This window comes from Trifolium pratense, linkage group LG5, assembly GCF_020283565.1.
Source record: "Trifolium pratense cultivar HEN17-A07 linkage group LG5, ARS_RC_1.1, whole genome shotgun sequence".
NCBI classification, from domain to species: domain Eukaryota; kingdom Viridiplantae; phylum Streptophyta; class Magnoliopsida; order Fabales; family Fabaceae; genus Trifolium; species Trifolium pratense.
The window spans coordinates 40,344,925-40,363,558 of record NC_060063.1 but is presented as its reverse complement, the minus strand read 5'-3'; the positions used below and the strand labels follow the sequence as shown (position 1 = coordinate 40,363,558).

At 35.5% G+C, this 18,634-nt stretch overlaps 2 protein-coding genes across 2 annotated transcripts; both read right to left on the bottom strand.

Annotated features, from left to right (window-relative positions):
• Positions 1-700: 700 nt before the first annotated feature.
• LOC123883810 lies at positions 701-5,019 on the bottom strand. The gene is made up of 9 exons (XM_045932745.1): positions 4,933-5,019; positions 3,735-4,850; positions 3,000-3,465; positions 2,674-2,915; positions 2,340-2,552; positions 2,167-2,259; positions 1,984-2,085; positions 1,269-1,580; positions 701-1,030 (listed from the first exon to the last, which is right to left on the bottom strand). Exons 2-9 carry the CDS (start codon positions 3,867-3,869, stop codon positions 935-937), a joined length of 1,659 nt encoding a protein of 552 aa, XP_045788701.1. The 5' UTR covers positions 3,870-4,850; positions 4,933-5,019; the 3' UTR covers positions 701-934.
• On the bottom strand, positions 4,149-7,821 carry LOC123886656. Its single transcript, XM_045935953.1, has 4 exons — positions 5,507-7,821; positions 5,110-5,424; positions 4,933-5,032; positions 4,149-4,850 (listed from the first exon to the last, which is right to left on the bottom strand). Exons 1-4 carry the CDS (start codon positions 7,819-7,821, stop codon positions 4,149-4,151), a joined length of 3,432 nt encoding a protein of 1,143 aa, XP_045791909.1.
• Between the last annotated feature and the right edge of the window lie 10,813 nt (positions 7,822-18,634).

Here is an 18,634-nt window from a genome sequence, read left to right as displayed (position 1 = left end):
AAACTCCTGGTGGTTTTGTTTGTTGAGGATGCACCACTCTGTTCTATGATGTAAGCCCTGGTGTGGTGATGCTCGAGGAGAGTTTTTTTTAATTAACTTGTTAGAGATGCCAAAGATACTTGGGGGTGATCTTAAGTCCACTCATAAAGGCACTCATGTATGAGTTTGTTGAAAAGGGACACTACAAGAAAAAATGTGTTTAGCAACAGTTTTGGGACGATTTAGCAACATTTTTTAAATGTTGCAGCATTTTTAGCAACAGTTGCCAAACTGTTGCAGATTTGAGCGTTGGTAGATCAAATAGCAACGGTTTGAAAAACCGTTACACAAACGGCCACAGTATGTGTTGCAACGGTTCTAAAACCGTTGCAATAAGCGAAACGCAAAACACAAATTTTAGCCAGTTTTGCAACGGTTTGAAACTGTTGCTATTTGATTTTTTATTTTTTTTGTTTTTGCAGCAGTTTTGAAACCGTTGCTATTTGTTTTTTTATTTTTTTGTTTTTTCAGCAGTTTGAAACCGCCGCTATAATATATTTCTTTTAAAATATTTTATGATTTCTTTGAGGACAATTTTTTTATATATTTTTTTTTGTAGGACAATTTTTTACCCTGTTTTTTTAATCATCGACTATTATTCAAACGTAGTATTTTTAAATATTGAACTACTATAATAATTCTTGCAATGTAAACAAATTCATAAACAAAATAACATTCATTTGATTCAAAAATAAGGTGTTCACAACGACACATGGAACTAAAGGTCACAATACATGCGCAATACATCTAAAGTTTGCATTGACACATGCAACCTAAATAGTACATAACAAAAAACAAAAACGAAGGTCACAACACATGCGCCTAGTACATCAAAATTAAAACAAATAGAAAAGCGTGACATCAAGTTCAACACGCCTAAACAAAAATTATATATCTAAGTTGAATCGTCTGGAGTTGCTTGATTACCCTCAACATTATGACTAGACTCAAAAGAGCGTCGTACTTCAAACGGCGATCCTATGTTATACCCCTGAAAACAAAATTTAAAGTATAGTTAAAAACAAAAGTATTGTAGTATCAACATATATATTATATATATTATACATAAAAAAATGCACTTCAAATTAATATCATGTGACTTTGAACAAGAAATAAATTAAAAAAAAAAAACTTATTAAAAAAGGTATAATATAACAATAACAACAAGTCAATGTCAATATATTCACATTATATATATATATATGTAAGGCACACAAATATTGTCTTACCTGGTTTTGCATATTAGCCATAATAAGAGCAAATTGTTCCTTCATTGCATCAAATTCAGCAACTTTAGCTTTAAGCTCATTAACTTCAGCAACTTCTTTAGTTAGCACATCAATTTCGCTTTGCATCTTAGCTATTTTGGCATCAGCAGTCGATGAAGAAGTTGATACTGAAGGACGAGAACTAGAACCATTATTTTGAGATGGTGTTGGACCAAGTCCCATTCCTCGAACATAACCATGATGCTCTTTTCCAAACACGGTCACAAAAGCCTCATTATCAGATGATGTCTGCCTTTCTTTTTGTAACTCTTCCTACAAATACAGTGTTATTTATCAAAATTGGAGTCCAACCACAAGAATCTGGATAGAATACAAAATACATAGAATCTAACTTCTACACTTTTTTTCAAACAAACTTATAAACTAGTCCAAACAAACTTATAGTTTATTGGACTTACCAAAAGTCATGCATAAGAAATGCCTAAAACTCAATTTGACTTGAAATTATATATAGGATAGAAAAGTCACATAATATGTTTCTATCCCTTTATTTATTTAAAATTGGGAAAAAACAAGTCAGCCACCGAAACAACATTTTAAAGTAACCAACACTAAGCAGCAGGCACCCAGACATATATAATATAAATCTTCTAACCTATGGTTGAACACTTATATAGAGCAAAAATCAGTAAACATATATAATACAATTTCTTACATTTTTTTGTCGAGCCTCATCATTAACATATGATCCGTTCCTCTTCGTGTGAGAGATTTCATACATGTCTCCTCTACTGTAAGACCGTCCATCTCTTTGTTCCTAAAATGAAGTAAAATAGTTATATAATTATACATTGTAATAATTATGTAATAATTCTTATATGAAATAATTTAATTGTACCATAATATCTCGTGTTCTTGCTAGTGACCTTGTGCCTAACGTATGGGGAATACGTTGCTTTTGGCGATTTAGAGCATTTTTGTCTGCTTTCGCCTATATTAGAAAACAATTTTAACAATCAATATACAATATATTAGGAACAAGTGTAAAATAATTCAAATTATTGTTATTACCATAGTATCCGGAGACAATCTATAATTCAAATACATGGCCCAATGATCTTTTGTAACTTCAGGTGGAAATTGCTCTATGTTTTGTTCAACAGTAAGAGCCCAATCATAATACTTATTGAATAGAAAGCACCGACGTTCCCTCCACCTCTTTCCCAAGCTTGTATAAATCCACTTCTTATGAAACTTGTTTGTATCACTTACAACAAATTTAGCCTTCAACGGAAACAAATTGAAAGATGTTTCTAAATTAAACATATATAAATTGAAATAGACGACAAAAAATTGAAAGATGTTTCTAAATTAAACATATATTCAATGTAATTTCAGTTTATACCTTTATGTTGTTATCATAAATTAAGTCTTTCTTTGCCAACGGAACTTTGGGCCATTTTGGATACATTATAGGAAGCAATTCATCACTACTAGCAAGAAAGCCAATATATCCTGATAACAGTCCACCTGCCTCTCCTATGGGCTGATGGTCATCATTCCAGATTGTTTGCACCTTAAATCCCACTTTGTTCGGGATTAAGTCGTTCACTTCTACACTTTTTTGTCTAACATTACCATCATCATCTGACATATAAATTAAATGAATTAGTACACAAAAATATTGGACAAAAAGGAGATAAAAAAGAAACCAAAATTATATAGGTATACCAATAACATCCACAATCCAATGTGCATGATTACGTGGAGGTGGTGGAGGTAGAGGTTGTCGTGGTTGAGATAGACGTTCAAGTACAACTTCATGTTCCGGTTCTGATGATTGATGTTGTGGTTGAGGTGGAGATGGTTGGTGTTGAGGTGGAGGTGGAGGTGGTTGGTGTTGAGGTGGAGGTGGAGATGGTTGGTGTTGAGGTGGAGATGAAGGTGGAGATGGTTGATGTTGATATTGAGGTTGAAATTGGAAATGTGGAGGTTGAGAACGTTTAGGTCTTCCTTTTTTGGTTAACCTATGTGATGTTGCATCATGTGTAGGTGATGATGGTGGTGCATCTTGTGAAGCTGATGATGATGGTATTATCACCGGTGGAGGTGGTTTTGGTATATCATGAGAACGCAAGCGTTTATTGTTGGCTGCTACTTGAAGATCTCCGGGTCTTACAAATCTCATTTTGTCCTTCTTATATTACAAAACAAACAAATTATTCATTACATACATAATAAAACTTCATAATGAAAATTGAAATTCATTACACACATAATAGCAAGTGCTCAAAGAATACAAAGAATACAAAGAGGCATATAGTGTCTAAGTGCTAAAACATTTAAGCTGTGAAAAGGTTTTAACATTTAGTCATTCATGGGTCCTCATAATTTAATAACTTGTTCAACATCATGATTGTACAAAGCATGAAAACGAAAAAACATAATGGGTACCCGAATTCAAACCTTAGTAGAAGACGATTTTTGGATGGATTGCGATAGACGAGGAATATTTAGAGCTTCCAACTTCTTGTTATTTGCTGCTATTGTTCTCTGTCTTTCCACCTCATACGGTGTCAAATCGCTCCATGTCTTCTCCATCTCTTTAAAATATCAAAAATGTAATTAAAAAAGTTAGTATGTTTTAAAATATATGCCTTTAAACATAAATACAATAAAATCTAACATAATATATGCATTTAAACATAAATATATATCAAAGCAAATACAATAAAGTCTAAAAAAAATACATATGTAGTAAAAACGAATACATATATAAAACAAAAACAATAAAGTCTTACACATTACAAATAAAAGGAAATTACAATGAAGTCTCAAAATCATAACAAATACAATTCAATAAACTATATAAAACACTATTCAAATTAACATATCATTATTATCATCATCAGAGTGATGATTGATGGCTGAACTTTCAGGATCCTCGTCTATTACAACTCTTGCTAAAGGGATATGTGTGTTATCATCTTGAAAGAGTTCTTCCAAGTTTTGTGATGGATATGTCTCATTGGATGCCATTATTTCACTTTCATCTTCACCCATGTCGTACAAGTCTCTTGGCTTCAAATGAACTGGTATGCTCCAACCTTGTTCCTTCTCATCATCGACATAAAAGACCATTAGAGCTTCAGAAGCTTTGATGTATGGTTCATCATCTTCGTGTTCTCCAGTATGTCTTAAGCTTGCGAAGTTAATAGAAGTAAAACCCAATTTATCTTTCTTCATGCCTCTTGGGTTAGTTGTATTAGCCCATTCACATTTGAACATGACAATCGAAAAGCCGCAATAGAAAAGCTCAACGATATCTATTAATCTGCCATAGTAAGGCACGTCTCCAAACCTCATATGGTCATCACTACTGCTTGAGTAACTTCTTGTTCCAAATGAGCCAAAAACTCCACTGTTTTGTGTTTTCAATAACTTGTCTCGTGCCAAGGTCCGAAATTTGAATCCATTAACATTGTAAGCAGTAAACCTTCTAGCTTGGTCCAGAGGACCTTGTGCTAGACTAATAAGAACATCTTTATCTGGTCCGCTAAGACTGTCAAGATTGTTGCCAATCTGAATGCTAAAAGGAAATAGTTAGTTACATTGCTTTCGAACTTTGGCACTTTATCTCAGAAGAACATGTAGAAACACTCACACGATTGGAAAACCAATGAACGAATTCTCTATGGACTTTTTTGTCTACCTCAGAAGAATGCCTTCCCCTCATTTGTCTCTTTACTATAGTTCTAAATTGCCTACATAGTTAAATATATTGGATGTGTTAATTTGTTAACACATGATAATAATTAATCTATAGGATATCGTGACTTACTGAATATAATAATCAACTACAGGGCAATTTGTTAAAACGTGCCGATGAGCCTGCAACTTTTCTCTTCGTGTAAGGGTAAAATATGAAGAGCCTCCGACTGGTTTTCCAATTAAAGGAAACAATTCAGACATTCGTGATTGAGGTTGTTCATCATTAGGTTCATCATCTACACGACCACATCGATTCCATCTTGTTTCAATATCGTCCAAATACCTTGAACAAAAGGTAAGAATCTCTTCGAGAAGGTAACCTTCAGCTATTGAGCCTTCAGGTCGTGCTTTATTACGAACATATGATTTTAGATGTCCTAGGTACCTATTACACATACCACGACAAATATTGTTAAGAATAACATATAGTTGTGTAATTGAAATTTGAGTAAGATTCACATTTTTACCTTTCTATAGGATACATCCACCGATAATGAACAGGACCTCCAAGCTTAGCTTCTTCAACAAGGTGAACAACCAAGTGAACCATAACAGTGAAAAATGAAGGAGGAAATAACATTTCCATGTGGCATAAAGTGAGGACGATTTTATTTTGCAACATGTCCAAATCTTCAACTTTAAGCACTTTACCACACAATTGTCTAAAGAATGAGCACAACTCAATTAATACTGCCGAAACCTTGTCAGGCAATGATGTCCGCATGGCTAACGGTAACAGTTGCTCCATCAATACATGACAATCGTGACTTTTTAGCATCCCATTCAACTTGCCATTATCCAAATCAATGCACCTAGAAATGTTACTCGAATACCCATCAGGCACATTAATGTTCTTTAAAGTAGCCAAGAAATCCTTCCTACCTCTATTAGTCATTGCATATACAGCTAACGCATATTTTCCACTTTCATTTGGCCAGAGGTCAGGTCTTATCTCCATGAGTTTAAGGTCTTTTCGAGCATTAAGATTATCTTTACTTTTTCCACTATCATTTAGCAAAGTAAATATGATATTTTCACATACATTCTTTTCAATGTGCATCATGTCAAGATTGTGGCGCAAACAATTATCTTTCCAATATGGAAGTTCAAAAAATATGCTTTTCTTGTTCCACTTTGGACCATCTTCAAGTTGTGACCTTTTTCTAAGCTTTTTCTTCTCTACACTTCTGCCAAATGTGACGTTAATGTCACAAATTTGTTCAAGAATTTCTGAACCAGATAACATTCTTGATGGATCGCGCAATTCTTGCTCACCATTAAAGCGAATTCGGTTCAATCTAAATCGATGTCTCCGATCAAGAAACCGACGATGGCCCATAAAACACCATTTTTTGCCATTTTTAAGACGGCAAGGTTTAAAGTCTTTGTTACAAGTTGGACAAGCATATCCAGTGTACGTGTTCCACCCAGAGAGATTACCTAGACCAGGAAAATCGCTTATTGTCCACATCAAAGCTGCATGTAATTTGAACATCTCATGCTTGAAAGAATCATAAGCATCTACACCGGTTGTCCATAAATCTTGCAGCTCTTTCATTAAAGGTTGTAAGTAGACATCTATGTTATTTCCTGGAGCATTTTTTCCAGGAATTATCATCGACATTATAAAAGATGTCTGCTTCATGCACACCCATGGAGGAGTATTGTATGGAATGAGAATTACGGGCCAGACACTGTAGTTTGAACTCATAATGCCAAAGGGATTAAACCCATCAGTAGCTAATGCAAGACGGACATTTCGTGCATCCGATGCAAACCAAGGGTGTGTCGAGTCAAATCGTTTCCATGCTTCAGAATCTCTAGGATGCCTCATCATTTCATCATTGTTATTACTTAAAGCATGCCATCTCATATCCTCCGATGTCTTTGAAGACAAAAATAGTCTTTGTAATCGAGGTTTTAATGGAAAATAACGAAGAACTTTTGCAGGGATTTTCTTCAAACTGTTGTCAGCGTTTCCTGTCTCACGCTCCTTAGATTTTATACTTGATTTCCATCTGGAAGTGTGACAAACTTTACAAGTTTCCCTCTCCTCATCTTCTTTATTTCCCCAGTAAAGCATACAATCCTTCGGACAAGCAGGAATCTTTACATAGTTCAAACCAAGTTTCGTGATTGTTTTCTTCGCCTCATAAAATGAGCTTGGAATCTTTGCATGTTCAAATGCATCTTGCAAGAGTTCTAAAATCATTGTCATGGACTTATCACTCATTCCACACAAGCATTTGATATGATACAACTTCACCAAAAAAGCCAACTTTGAATATTTTTTACACCCTTCATACAAAGGTTGTTCCCCCTCTTTTGCTAATTCATAAAACTCTTTTGCTTCATTCCCCTCCTGAGTCGCGTCCGGTGTCACATCTTCATCTATTTCAATATCGACATTCGATGCAATAGGCACTTCATTTGCATGATTCCTATCAACTCCAAAAGCATCGTTAAGCATGTTCTGGATAGGATCTTCTCCATTTGTAATGTCATGAACTGCATTTGTAGGATTACTAGATGAACCATTACTATTTTCTCCTATCGCGACCTCACCGTGATAGCACCAATCAGTGTATCCCACTGGAAATGGTGTCGCTCTTAAGTGATCATACATCACACTTCTACTTTGCGGTGTTTTGAAACCGCATTTTTTACAGGGACATTTTGCCATTCCATTTGGACGATTTTTAAAGGCAAAATCAAGGAATCCATTAAGTCCTTTAGCATACTCTGGCGTATTTCGTGGTTGTGTAATCCAAGTCGTATCCATTGCTTCAGAACTATTATTATCAATTCAGAATTAACATAATTAGAATATTTACCGGCGCTATACCGAATATTTAATAACACTTAGTGTTATTAATTAATAGCGGATCGCATCAAAAAATTTATTAAGAGGCACTAATAAGTACAAGTTGTACACTTAGGCCAAAAGATACAAATAACAGCAGCACCAGGGGATAAAAACACCCTTCAGCCGCAACAAAGCAAGGAACCTAAGAAATGAAAAGCACTACACGCAAAAACAACGAACCACCCATCCCCTATATTATGCCCAACACGCAAACAGCAAGAGGAACAAACCCAACAGCAGCAGAAACAAAATAAAACAAACACATTATTGTCGCATTATGCTTGTGTTCTATTAGTGAATAAAGTCAAGAATCATAAATGGATTATTTGTTAAGGAACATATCTTTTGAATACTATAATTACTAATTATATTTTCATGAATCATAATAACATATTTTGAATACTATAATTACTAATTATATTTTCATGAATTTATCAAAAAAATAAATAAAATATTTTCATGAATGGATTATTTGGTAAGGAACATATCTTTTATAGTTTCTAACTGTTCCATGGTATCTTTAACCAAAATTAAACCCTTTGAATATTGTTTCAGATGCCAATGGAATCAAACCTATTAAAGTTGCAACAGTGTAGATGAAGAGGGAAAATATTACTAAGCTATCTTGAATATGTGGTCACAAAATTGAGTATTTTTTTTAAGGCAAATAAATAAATATATGAAAGACTCATAAGCAAAAGAAGTACTTAGTGAGATCACGGTACAAAAACATAGAGCCACCAAAGGCTTGAAAGCTACACAACAAGCACAAAAAAAATAGTAACATCACTTTAACTCAAATTACTTTATATTCAACATTATCTACACAAAGTTCATCTTTTTCAAGCACAAAAGTATCACAATCAAAGAACATTTCAACCAAAGGAAAACATGAGAAAGAAAGCAGCAGTGGAAGCACATTACTAGAGAAGCAAAAGAAGTTTGAGTTGTATGCAACATCTTTGGTTCTCATAAGCTTATTATTTACAGTGTTTTGTGGGAAAATATTTGGAATTATTTTGACATCAATGTGCCTATACTTTTTTTCTCTTTGGAACTCAAACTATAGTTGTCAGAAGAAGTTGCTAAATTGTCCAAAGATTGATGTAAAAGGTCATAATGGAATGTGTGCTCAAAGTGAGAATTCTCTTTACTTTCTGAGACAAGGTTTTGACAGTGAAGGAGACAAGTTGTGTGGCAATTAATGCTTTAATTTGAAGTGACTAAGTACAACTTGTGTGGCTGTATACTTGAGAACTAAAAGGACAGAACTTTCTCAATTAAAAGAGAATATAACTATCTCTTGCAAGTGTGAAAAACTACCTCTTCAAAAAAATAAAGGTTCTTTTGTAAGAAAAAAAGTAAGAACAGCCCTATAAGCACTTTATCAAAGTCTAATCCGCCTAGAAACTATCAGAACAACCTACCGAGAACCGAAGCAAACAACCACAATCACTAGAATCAGCTATAAAATCCATTAACTCAACTGGAAAGCCAAGAAGCAACACTCTACTCGCTCTAAAACTATTGTACACCAAACAAAGCAACATGCCTCATTCAACGCAATTAGCCAACATCGGTGTCTAAAAAATTGTATTTAGCGACCATAAACTACACCCACAATATATCTCCAGAGCGCAACGACGATTACCGTGACATTTACAAACTACTTAACCAGAATTGGAATAGCAATGACAACAGTCCAGAAATCAAAATCCCATAATAAGAACAGAACATAAATCAAAATCCCGTAATAATCACTTAATCATTATCAATAATAAGAAACAGTCCCAAAAAATCAAAATAAAAAATCAAAACAAGAGAGAAAGATAGCATGAACATAATAGAACATAACAAACAATCGAAAATCAAAATAAAAAAATCCCAAAAACAAGAACAGAACAAACGAAAATTAAAACAGAACAAGAGAGTTGCGGCGATGAAGATGAGGAAAACAAGAACAGAACAAGAACAGAACAAAACGAAAACCAAATGAAAAACAAATGAGTTGCGGCGATGAAGATGAGGAAAACAAGAACAGAACAAGAACAGAACAAAACGAAAACCAAACGAAAAACAAGAACAGAACAATCGAAAACCAAATGAGTTACCTGAAGTAAAAGGAGACCCGCGGCGATGAAGTAGAACGATTTTGTGTTAGGGTTGCGATGAAGTAGAAGGAGGAGGAAGGCGGCGATGAAGTAGAACGATTTTGTGTTAGGGTTGCGATGAAGTAGAAGGAGGAGGAAGGCGGTTCGTTTTCTCTGAATTTCTCTGAAGGTATAAAACAAAAAGATGGTTCGCGGGTTTATTTTTCTATTTTCAACTAAACCGCTGGTAAACCAAATTAAACCGCCGGTTCATTTAAAAATTACCAGCGGTTCCCCAAAACCGTTGCTATTTTAATTTTGTTTTAAAATTACCGGCAGTTCTACAAAACTGTTGCTATCCATTTGTTGCAATTTCCAATTTTTTTAGTAGTGGGATCTGAAGGAAGTTATGAGCAATTTATTTTTGCTTCCAAAAGCTAACCTCCATTGGCTTTGATAAAGGATTTCTTGGCGTGTTTCGTTAGAAGGGAACTGATGTCTTACTAGATGTTGGAACATCTGACGGAACATCTGACGATCAGATTCTGCAGAATTTTGTTGGATGACAGTAGGGCATGACAGATGCTTGGGTGCTAAACAAGTGTGTGTTGGTTACATATGTTTGGAACCTTCTCCTGACCTGGAAGAGGAGGCATCTGTGTCTGAGATGGTTTCTACACTAGAAACATGTCTTAGATAAGTTTGTTGGGACACGATCAACATATGGTTGACCTCTTGGGTTAGTTCATGTCTGATCCAAGTAAGTGATAGTTGAAGTTGTGTGCAGTGTTGATATGTTATCTGATGTTTTAACCATGCATGTTATATTCGTGTGATTATATCTAGTTGTATGAATGCATGATTAAGTAAGGAGGATTTATTATTGTTGGGACCAAAGGATTATGGTTCTCTGGTATTTTTGGTGAAGTTAATTCTTTACCTTGTGCATTAAAGATATCTCTTGAATTAAGATTGACGAAGTTTCTACTTCCCTTCAAGATGAGTGTTTGTGTTGAAGTGAAATGAAGTATATGTTGCATCCCTCTCTCTATTTTCTGGTGTACGTTAATCAAGGGAAATCCATCTGATGTGGTTAATACTTCCAATAAGGTCACAAGTGAGTTTGTTGATGAATCTCTCAAAGGATCTGTCTCTGAAAATGATGTTGTGTCGAATGTTGGCACATCTTTGGCACCTAAGACTGTTGTTGTGCTAAGTACTGTCACATCTGTGATACCTGATATTGTGTTGGATCAAAATGTTCCAGATACCTGTTAGAGGGAATCACCTCTATAGGTTCAGAAGAATGACATCAAACATCTCAAAGTAAGACAAGAGGTTTGTACATTAGAAGAAGATTTTGAGATGTATAATATGCACGTCCCTGCATTTGTGGATGATTTGATATTGAAGGTTGATCAACTACTGATGGTTGATTCTCTTGTGTCCCCTTGCAAGAGTTATGAACTACTATGGTATCTTCAGACCATAGTTCAGGATGAAACCGATGGGATTGAGATTGATGTCAGAATTAATGTTGAAACATCTTCTCCAACATCTGCTTCTTCAGCCAAGGAAGCTGGTTCTACTCAGGGTGGAGTACAAGGTCAAGCAACTGACCTAATCTGGAATGATTTTTTGTAAGAATAACTGTCATGAGTGGATGTTATCTGTTGGTGCCATATATGTGCAGAAGAATGATGTCAGATCTAATATCCTACCTTGTGTGAGAAGGTAATCCTATCTGACAAATGATAAATACTTTAATGGGAGCTAAGTATCTGTATATCCTTTGTTGAAGTTATGCATAAAACTGATATATTTGTCTGAAGAGCTGTGCAATTATATAGTCTGAACTTTATTGTTCGGAGAGTATATTTCTCTTCATGGTATTCAGGTGTTTTGAAAAACCTGGATGATCTGCATTGATGGTACTCTATTGGGAGCTTCTTGAAGAATGTTTATGCACAATGAGTCATTTTGAATGATGATTTATGAACCAATGTAATTGGGTTCCAAAATCAGAAGCTGATGTCCCAAATGATGTTGTAACATCATATTTACTAATGGTGTTCTGTGGAAGGTGCTTGAGACTTTGCATGGGAGTGCTCAAGTTGTGTGGTCAGAAGACGTGTTTCTGACTATGTGAATCAGAATGTGGAGGTTCTGATCTTATTTTAATAGTATGCTCTAACAATGCATGACTATTTATTCCACTAGTATCAAGAACTACTAGTGAATGTAAGGGCAGAAGAATATTGTCAAATACTGAGGTTTGATAATTGTCTTTGATTTTCTTCTGTTGCAAGTCACTCTAGAAAATGGTTGATAATCAGGATCTTAGTCAAGCTTTTAAGCAAACTAAGATGTTTTGGATTTTGTGAGTGACTTTACACCTTGTATGCATGACATCCTGCCTATTCAAAAGGTCATGATACATAGTGTGGTTCTGCTAGGACATTGATCAGATGTGTCCTTGTTAAGTGAAGAGGTCAGAATGCTTAGATGTATTCTCAAGAAGTGAGAATATCTGACTCAGAATCAACTCTACTGAGGGAGTTAGTGTTGCCCTTCAACATGAAAGCATGAAGTCTTTCACATGTTTTCATTTAGTGCTCAAGTTTTCATCTTCAGTTGGAGCCCTAATTATCTATGACAGGTAGAGTCTTGTGTTTATCTGTGGATTGCATTGGTACATATATATTGTCTTGAGTGTTGTACAAGCTTGTGGAGATCTTATGCCTCATATGAGAATATGATGTCAGACAACATGTTGTGACATTATGAAATTATTAACAAGGCATGGTTGATTCTAGTCATATAAAGCTGAATAATTATATCAGTTATCCACATATCTCTCGAGTGGTTAAATGGTTGAGTCTGGGAGAATTTATTTTTCTCTACAGATTGTTTTTTGGAAGGACTTTCCAAGAGTCTTCGTTATTGAGAGATGTCACAAATGTGATGTTCAGATGTCTTGTTATGTGTCACTAAGTCTAAGTGAAAGGAGAACACTTAGAATCAAATGGAAGACAGTATGTTTGAAGATGTGCTGATCAATGCAAGCAAAAGAAGACAATGGCTGACTGAATGATAGAACATTATTCGAGACATGTTTCCTGTAAGATCAACAAGGAAGTGAAATGGACAGTGTGATCACTCACGTGTCAGAAGGGAATGCATAAAAGATCTGTGAATACTTTGAATCCATCTGAATCTACTCCTACTTTGCTTGGTCAACAAAATGTGCATCATCTAGGAAACCTATTTCTAAATCCATTATCCAGGTTAATCTTATCTCTCAAAAGGTCCTAGAAAAGTCTATCTATGTTTGTTGATGATGTTAATAAACCTACCAAACTCATTTTGATAATCTCATTGATTCAGTTGTCACCCCTAATGTTGAATTAATTGTTGTTACCTCTGTTAAAGGTTTTTGCCAGTTCAAATGTTGTGGGTAGTGTTGAAACATTTGTGAGATCTGCCTCTGAAATTGTAATTCTAGATAAACCAAGATCTCTTAAAACCATAGGTCAGTCTAGTATGAATGTTGTGGTTGTTGATAACATTTTTTTTTGAAATTTTTTCATGTGTCATCTTTCAAAGTTGTTGATTCTGTCACTTTGTTATTCCCCACTAAAGTTGTGGTTGTGTCCCCCAAAGAAACCTCACTTGAGTCTAATGTCACATCAGATGTTGAAACATCTTGGACCAACCTGTTCGTGTTGTTGAAACCTGTTGTACAAATCCCCAAACTGATGCTAATATGGTTCTGAGAGTCATAAACCTGATGGTGGTTTGGAGTATTGAAATTTAGACTGTGGTGGAAGAAACTGATCTTGATGATCTTCCACGTGACCAAGTTATTGCTCAAAGTATGACTGAAAGAGAACTGGTCATGCTATGACTATTTGTGTTGATGTGCATTCTGCTGAGAAGTACTATATGTGTTCAGATGTGTTGTGATCAGATGTGATAATGGTCAGATATGTGATACTTAAATGTGATTACTACTACTATATGTGACAGTTTCAGATCTTCTTTTGAAACCTCTATGTTCTCATGAAATATGCTATGATATGATGTCACCCATGATGTCTACACATCCTGATCTGATTTTTTGAGAATCTATTTTTCTCTAATGTGTGAGAATTTATTTTCCTCAGTATATGGGAGTTTATTTCTCCCTTTGTGCTTTAAAGGAGAAAGAAGCTACGATGAGTATTACTAGTTCCTGACATTATTATCTCTGTTGGTGTGAATATTGTTGATTCCACAAACACAATTGTAGATGTTAATGTTCTTGTTGCTGCTGCATCTCAGACAAAAGATGTTATTGGTTCTGTTGTGGATAAACCAAAACAAACTGTTCATGAAAAGGATGTTGTGCTAGACGTTGGCACATCTGTGGTCCAACCTAAGGCTGATGTTACTATTGTCCAGAAACCTGTTCAAGAAACTGCTGTGGTGAAAGATGTTGGGACATCTGTTGACCCATCTGACTCATCTGATGAAGAAACAGGATCTGATGAAGAGAATTCTACTGAGATTGAAGAAGGGTCTCTCAGTCTAAAGAAAGTCATCAAACTGTGCCACTTAATGAAGAAGTGGTTGATTCTGAAAAGAATATGTATGAGGTTAATGTGCCTGCTAGTAAGAAGAAACAAAGTCTGAAAAGAAAGGAAGCATCTTCAAGTGACTCTAAGTATAATGTTGAGGAGGATGTACCAGACATCACACCCTCTGCCTCAAAGAAAAAGTCTGGTGGGAAAAAGATCCCTCATAATGTGTCTGTTGCTCCCTGTGACAATGTTTCCTTTCATCGTGCTTCCTTTGCACAAAGATGGGATCATGTGTACAGGAGGAGTTTTTGCTAGATGGATGCTCAATTCCCTGATTGGAAGACAACGTGCTTTGATACCATGCTGGAAGAACCTGTGCTAGAAGCTGTGCTACCATATGTTGCAACATCTTTGCTAACATGTGACGTATTTTGTGATTGCTCCTATTCGCTCTGATACCACGCTAGATAAACATGTTGAAACATCTTTGCTAACATGTGCTATGTGTTGTGCTATCATGTGTTGAAACATCTTTGTTGTCAATGCTCTGATACCATACCGGAGGAACCTGTGCTATCTGATGTGCTACTAGATGGTGAAACATCTTGGTCATCATGTTGAAAATTTTGTGCCGATGAAGTGTGATCTGTTTTAGGGTATTTGATGATGACTCCACTGCTGATTTATATCTGATGAGGTATGTATCCCATGGTTTTGTCTTCGTTTGTAGTAGCTCTGTGCACTATGTTCCTGGATATCTCTACTATTGTACTCTTTGATTAATGCATGAAGACCCTATTTTGTCTAAACTTCTGACTAAAAAGGAAAGTAGTTTAGTAGTTGGTAGGCATGATATGTTTTGCTGCTAATGTCTGTTGTGCTACCTGATGTTGAAACATATGCATGCTCGTTTAGTGGTTGGATGTGTTCTACTATATGATGTGGTGTCTGATGCTTAGACATCTGCTAATCTTGAGTGGTGTAGTATTGAATATGTGCTGCTGTATGCTTATGTGCTGATATGGATGATAAAATTGAGGGGGAGTAAGAATTGTTTTCTGATGATCATTCTGATAAGCCTGTGCCAAAGTATTTGGAGGGAGTAGCATAATGCAGTAAGTAGTTATTATTCTGTTGTGCAATGATCTATTTGTTTGCTCTGGATGATGTCCTGCCATATGTTGGAACATCCTGGTTGCATGAGAACTTATTTTTCTCAGCTTTGTGGGAATCTACTCTTCCCAACTACTATTTTGTGGTTTGCTTAAGGAGTTGTGATCTGTGATGTGTTTTGTGTGCGGTAGCAGTATATGATGTATGGTATCTGATGATTATATGATGTGGAGCATAATGTTGAGGACATTTGCCTTTTCTGTTGGTACGTGATGTAATGCTTCTGCTATTTCAAGACTATGGGTTGCTAGATACTAATATATGGATCTGTTATGCTCTGATATTCTGCACTATGGATTTCTGTGATGTTCATTACTATTGCTGTTAATGCACGAAGTTTTTGTTTGGCATATTTTGTGGCTAAAAAGGGGGAGTAGTATGTTTGTGTTTGTCTACTACTTTACAATGTACTTTACAATGTTGTATCTGATGTTGTGACATGCTAGTCTAGCCTGTCTATGAAGAAGTAGTAGTGTGTGTTGTGACATGCATGAATTCAGGGGGAGTAAGAACCATTTTTTTCTGATGGCCTGATGAGATGCATGAGCTGATGTATTCAGGGGGAGCAAAAGTAAAGTTTCTCTGATCTGATATTAAGGGGGAGAGTAATGCAATATCAATTTCTCTGTCTATGTGTGCTTAATGTATGGATGTTATGATGCGCTACAAAATGTTGAAACATCTTGATGCTGATGTGGGAATTTATTTTTCCCAAGTGTGCTTGTGAGAGTTTATTTCTCTCTACTGAAGGATGAAGCTAAGTTGGTTATGATTCCGCTGCTGTGTATGCCTCTGATGGTTTATGGTAAAGTTTATTTCTTTACCCTGTGCGTTATTTTCATTTGAGGAATTCTTTTGGAAGTAACATAGAAGACGTTCTACCTTCCTTCATATTTGTGTGCTCACGTTGACTTGAAGGATTGTATGGTTTTTAAATCTCTATGTGCTAATTAATGGGCTGAAGTTGTTTTAGCCAAAAATTGCCAAAGGGGGAGATTGTTGGATATTTGTGTGTTGGCCTCATTTTGCTAAAACAAATATACAAGCAAGATGTTGGACCAAATGTTTCAACATGTTAGGTACAAAAGATGTTGGACCAAATGTTGTAACATGTTTGGGTACGACAGTCAGATTGCCCAAATCTCGCGCATTTATTACACGTATCTGCTATATATGGAAATCCACTCTACGAACGTGTATATCAAGATTTGATCTGATCAAGACGTTATTAGTGCAGATATGTTCTTATCAAGACTTAATGGAATGATTCAACACATTGTTTATTTCCTAAAGATGATCAACTATTTTAGGAAAGTTTTTATTAAGGTCTGATTTGCTTAGCTGGACGTGACTCAAAGACCAGCTGTGTTCTGAAGCTTATCTTGGAAGATCAGGAGCGTGCTAGCTCTGTCTATATAAAGAAGACTCAAGACCAAGATTTTAATGAACCGAAACCATTGTTCATCAAAGATGTAGTCTTTAGGGTTTCGTGTCTTTAAGCCACTCTCTAGGAGAGTTGGTGTAAGTGAACCACTCGGGTTGTGAGATGGTCACTATGTCCTCACTCAGAAACCTTTAGGTAATGAGTAGAGTTTTGTAATATCTCTAAAGCTTTTAAGCAAGGAGATAGTGTTTGTGAGCCTCTCACGTATTGGTTTAATACTTGAGTAGGACGGTGTTTTATTGAGTTGTAATGTTTTAAGGTTACTCCTAAGCTTTGAAGTACGGAGGTAACTGTGTGTGATTTACTCGAAGCTTTTAAGCAAGAGTAAAATATGTCACGGTGATTGTCACCACATTTTATTCAACATTATATGAACAACACAGGTTGTGTTGGTTGTGTGGAAGTGAGATGGGATCTCATGTCTAGGAGTTCCTAGGCAGAAGTTGCATGAGTAGTGTCGAGGTCATAAGGCGTAAACCTAGGATTTGCTGGAGGTCTTAGTGTAAGACGTAAACCGAGGGTTTGCTGGAGGTCTTAGTGTAAGACGTAAATTCAAAGGGTTTGCTGGAGGTCTTAGTGACTAGATCTATTAGTGGATTTCCTTCCTGGATTGGTATCCCCCAGAGTAGGCAGGTTGGCTGAACTGGGTTAACAATTTCCTGTGCAGTTTATTTACTTGTTGATTTTATTATGTTTCGTAAGATGTTCCAACATTAAGTATGACATTCTCTTTAAATTGAATGTTGGAACATCTGATAAAACATTATTTCTCAGTATCCGTTTTAATGTTATATGCCTTGCCGTGTTATTCATGTCAGACCAAATGTCTCGACTTTCTATACAACATCCGGTTCTGCTATACCAGAATTTCATATAGGTCTTGTGCTACTCGAACTGTTGATCCAACAACTCTTGTTGAACCGATTCATGTTCCATTCTCAAAAATATGTGTTTTGTGGTACTCGGATTTACTCAAGTTCTACATCACTCCCACTATTTCTTCTAGAGACACATTCCTTCTAAAGGAATATTTTAATTCTAGTAACAAAACAACTTTTGTCCTAGAGAGTGTTGTAGAATTAGTATTTCTAAGTTTCTTTAGGATCCCTCCACAAATACACATTAATCCAAGTTGGAATTATGTTTATGTTATAAACCTTACAATCCCAAACTACCATAAAGTCAAACTAGGTACTTTTACCTCCATATCAAATATGGTGTCTTTATGATTTCTTTTATTGGAACTTTTGTGGGTAAAGAATAACTCTAATTAAAATAATTTTTTCGAAAGAGTCGTCGGAGATAAACAAACTATCTTATTTGTAATCATGTCAAACATGATGTAATATAAATAGTTATTACTATACTCCTTATCTAAGTATTTACCATTACGACTTGTTTGTATGGTCTTAATACTTTTTCAAAATTATTCATTTACTTCATAAATTCTTTGAACAAAT